The sequence below is a fragment of the Humulus lupulus genome, chromosome 7, assembly GCF_963169125.1.
Source record: "Humulus lupulus chromosome 7, drHumLupu1.1, whole genome shotgun sequence".
Classification (NCBI taxonomy): domain Eukaryota; kingdom Viridiplantae; phylum Streptophyta; class Magnoliopsida; order Rosales; family Cannabaceae; genus Humulus; species Humulus lupulus.
The window spans coordinates 52673700-52677968 of record NC_084799.1 but is presented as its reverse complement, the minus strand read 5'-3'; the positions used below and the strand labels follow the sequence as shown (position 1 = coordinate 52677968).

At 32.0% G+C, this 4269-nt stretch overlaps 1 protein-coding gene across 1 annotated transcript; it reads right to left on the bottom strand.

Annotated features, from left to right (window-relative positions):
- Nucleotides 1-274: 274 nt before the first annotated feature.
- Nucleotides 275-793, bottom strand: LOC133791700 (uncharacterized protein At2g29880-like). The gene is made up of 2 exons (XM_062229619.1): nucleotides 518-793; nucleotides 275-433 (listed from the first exon to the last, which is right to left on the bottom strand). The coding sequence occupies exons 1-2, from the start codon at nucleotides 791-793 to the stop codon at nucleotides 275-277; spliced, it is 435 nt and encodes a 144-aa protein (XP_062085603.1).
- Nucleotides 794-4269: the final 3476 nt, after the last annotated feature.

Here is a 4269-nt window from a genome sequence, read left to right as displayed (position 1 = left end):
ATTATCAGGAACGCCTATCTTCAACAATTCTGCATAAATTTCTTCCTCCTCATATATTCGTGGTTGTGCTTTTTCAAAAACTACAACACCTTTTTCAGCAATAACATATCCTTCTCTTATTGCATCAGCTACATTATTCATACCTGATTGAATCATCTCAACATTCTTGTCTAGTGACTCTATCATAGACATTTTGAGCTACCACCTAAAGAGTTATATTTTGGAGAGTGTGGATTAAAATTGTCAGAACTTACCTCATCCAAACGTTCAATGTCTACAAATTGACTGCAACTACTTTCTTTTCCCATTGTTGGACCTTTTCCTTTGCACTTATGGCACCTTCTCCTGTAGCTCTATCTTTTGCAAATAGCTCCAACAATTTATCATAATTTTGAAATCCAGCCATTCTCCACTTTTTAGCACTAGGCTTTGCCTACACAAAGAAACAATATAATATTGTTAGAATTAGGTTTTGGTGATTCCAGTACCCTTTAATTTGAATAATCAAATTACTAGCCTCAATAAGAGCATTCCAAACTTCATCAGCTTCAAACATTTTTGTAATTGGGCTCCATGAAAATCCACTCAAACTTTTGAATAGATCATAGCAAGCATTGAAGTTAATCTTTAAAGTTTTGATGCGATTTTTCAAATGATCCTTATCAAATGGATATTTGAGTTCCTCTTGACAAATTTTCAAAACAATATTATAAGTCGTTGTTGTGAAAGTTCCATCAATTCTATTTCCATTAGCCTGCTGCTCTAATAATGCATCAAGTAGAACTACATCCATTTGTTCTGTCCACTTCACATTATTTTTTTGGGGTTGATCACTCTTAACAACATTTTTAGTTTTTTTAGTCATCTGCACAACAAAAAAAGTTAAGCAATGTGAAGAAAAAAAAACAATTACGCTACAACTCATTGTTATGAAAGATGAATTTAATAGCAAATAAAACTCATACGTATACTTAATAGAAAGTAATTGTAGCGTCCCAGAATTTTACTCAGTTAGATAGTAGTAGTAGTAGTAGTAAATAGTAATAGTTTATAGTATGTTAGTTTTAACGGATATTGGTTCAAGCCGGGATTTAGTTGGATACTCATAGCAATAGTTATAGATTTTATAAGTTTAACCTATAGTTTAGAATATTAATTATAACATAAGGTGTGATTAATATTATTGGACATAAAATATTATTTATTATAACCTAAGGTTTAGATAGAATTTTAAGAGCTTGACACTTGTCACAATCTTGTTTATTTGAGGATTTAAGCATTTTAAATGAATAGTTTAATAATAGAAGAATCTAGAAGCGATAGAACCTTCCAGAAACTGTTAGGATCGAATTTTGACTCAGTCAAAGTTGTTTTATTAATTCAAAATATCCTAAATTAGTGCAAAAACGCGTTTAAAATATCTACATATACCGATATATCGCAGCTTAGGGGCCGATATATCACCTACGGAATATACGAAAAACACGTCGACTTTACACGAACGAAACCACGAACCTTTGATATGTTGGTAGGGGCGATATATCGCCTACCCTAGGTGATATATCAGCTCCAATGGCCTATTTTGAATTTTCGTATAATTCAAGCTTGAAACGGCCCTTAACCTCTTGACTTGCCTCTGAATGTTTTTGACCGAGTTTTAAGCATCTGTTGAACAGATAATTAAAATATATTCAATTTTTAATCATTTATTTATTCAATCTAAAAGGAGATAGTTTCACTCCTTGAACTCTATAAATATGACATTTCACTCAGCCATTTTATTCATTCTTCAAGCACAGTTCAGAGCCTCCAAGCTGCTTAGATTATTCTTGAGAGAAACACTAGGGTTTTGGGATAAAAACTTTATCATCTTAAGTTTTATAAACACTTGGGTAGTGAGATATAGTGTGATTTCGATATCGAGGTGTAGAACGGTTCTAGTTTATCCAACGTAATACTATTCATAAGTTCTATTCTTTATGATTCCTTAGTTTTCCTTAAGTTTCTTTCAGATCCTAACTTCTGTTTATGGTTTTGATGGTTAGGTGTTTATGGTTAGGTGTTTAAGTTCTTTAATTTAAGGTTCTTTTCGGTGAGATTCTTCTTTGATGGTTTAGTTTTCTTTTCATCTCTTTTCTTTAGAAACTCACAATTCTTTATGTTTGGTTTTAGGAATTCCAATCCCGCTCTTGTCTCCAATATTCCAGTTTTTGGTAAGGAAAATTAGGTAGTTTAGTATTATGATATAGTTTATGTTTGTATGATCTAACATTTCAGGTACAATAAAGGGGTAAGTGTGTCTAGACCTAAGGTGTCCAATGATGTATGACAGACTATGTGGTAGGCTCGGTTGCCAAAACTTTATGACGGACCTATGTCCGGTGTATGACGGACTTTTATCTGAGGCTTAATTGCCACCCCTGTATAAACACTTATCTTTTTATTATATTTGACTTGCTATTTTAGTTATGATTATGATATATGACCTATAGTTATGATTTATGACTTATGACTTATGACCTATGACTTATGACTTAGAGTATGATTTATGACTTAGATTATTATTTAAAATTAAGACTTAAGTTATGATATGATCTAGAGGTTTATGTTGGTATGACTTTTGTGAATTTATGTTATGTTTAATTATATGACTAACCCTTGTTTGTATTTTTCTTACTGGGCTTAGAAGCTCACTCCTTATGATGTTGTTATTTCAGGAAATTAAGGATAGAAAGTCTGGTGGCGAGTGGGGACCTAAAGCTTTGTGATGTACTCGTGTGGACCATATTGTTGAGGAAGATCAAGCAGGCCTATTATTATTAAAGAATATTTTTTTTATTTAAATTTTGCTCATTTTTTTTTATGTTAATGATAATTATTTTATTTTTATAAAACCATGGATCCATGTATTTATTTTCAAGTTTTTATTCAATAAAAGATAAATATTTACGATTACGACCCAACACTGGGTTCTCGGTAATCTATGAGAAATTAGGGCGTTACAGTTTTAATGTAAATTGTTCTAACATCACTCAAATATATTTAACTATTACGAAGAAATATATATAAAAGCATATAAAATAGTTCAAACACAATAGTAATATCTACCAAGCCTAGGCGCTAGTAGCATAGTATTGAACTAAAACTCATTGTTAGAATAGTTTTCCCACATCTTTTGTGCTATGTCATTTCTTATAATAGCCCCTAGTCTAGCATCCTCATCATCGTTATGTCTTCGGAAAGCTTCTTCGGTAGCAACATTTTGTGTCAATAACTCTTCGTCGACCTCTCTAATTATATTATCATCAGGATCTACTCCCATCAAATAGTTATGTAATATACAACAAGCTAGCACAATTTCTGTCATTGTTCGAACAAGATAATGAGGTTTAGTTGCTCCATATATTATTGGAAACCGTTTTTTAAGCACTCCAAATGCTCTTTCCATAACAATGCATAGTGCCACATGACGATGGTTAAACAATTCTTCTGCATTTTGAGGAGCTTGAGCAGAGTACTCCTTTAGATGGTACCGTACTCCTAGATAAGGAGTGATGAGGCCACTTCTTAGCATCTACCCAGTATAAACCAAATAATATTTTCCTATACCAATAAAATGAAAACTTTAGTTTGACTATTTATATTTTATACTGGGCATAAAGAATTATATATACCTTTGGGAATTATCAATTTGTCATCTCTTGTCAGAGCATTTTTTATAATTCTTGAGTTAGAAGCAGTTCCATCCCATCTAGGCAATACATAAGTGAATCTCATATCAAATCCACATACTGCCGTGACATTTTGAGTTGTATAGTCTTTCCTTCCACGATATCTTGGTGCCTCATGTTTAAGAAATTTTACACGAATATGTGTTCCATCAATTACTGCAACACAATCCTATAATTGAAATAAAGTATATAATTCCATAATTCTTGACATTAAAAAACAAGTTAAGAACCAAATGTTATTTTTTTTTAATTTTACCTTGAAGTAAGGATAGAATCTATGACTATTGATGATCTCATATGGTACTTCAACTCAATTAGGTTGCCTTAAGAATTGATTTTCTAAGGAAATGATTGCCCTCAACACGTCATGAAAATGCATACTTATTGTCACACCAAATCGACGGAAGAAGAAGGAGACAATTCGATTTTTAGCATTATGTACCAATATATACATGAACTTTGCAACTTGTTCTTCAACTATAGCATATTTGTTATTTTGAGACGACCAGAATCTCGCAATAATTCACACAACCTAGCA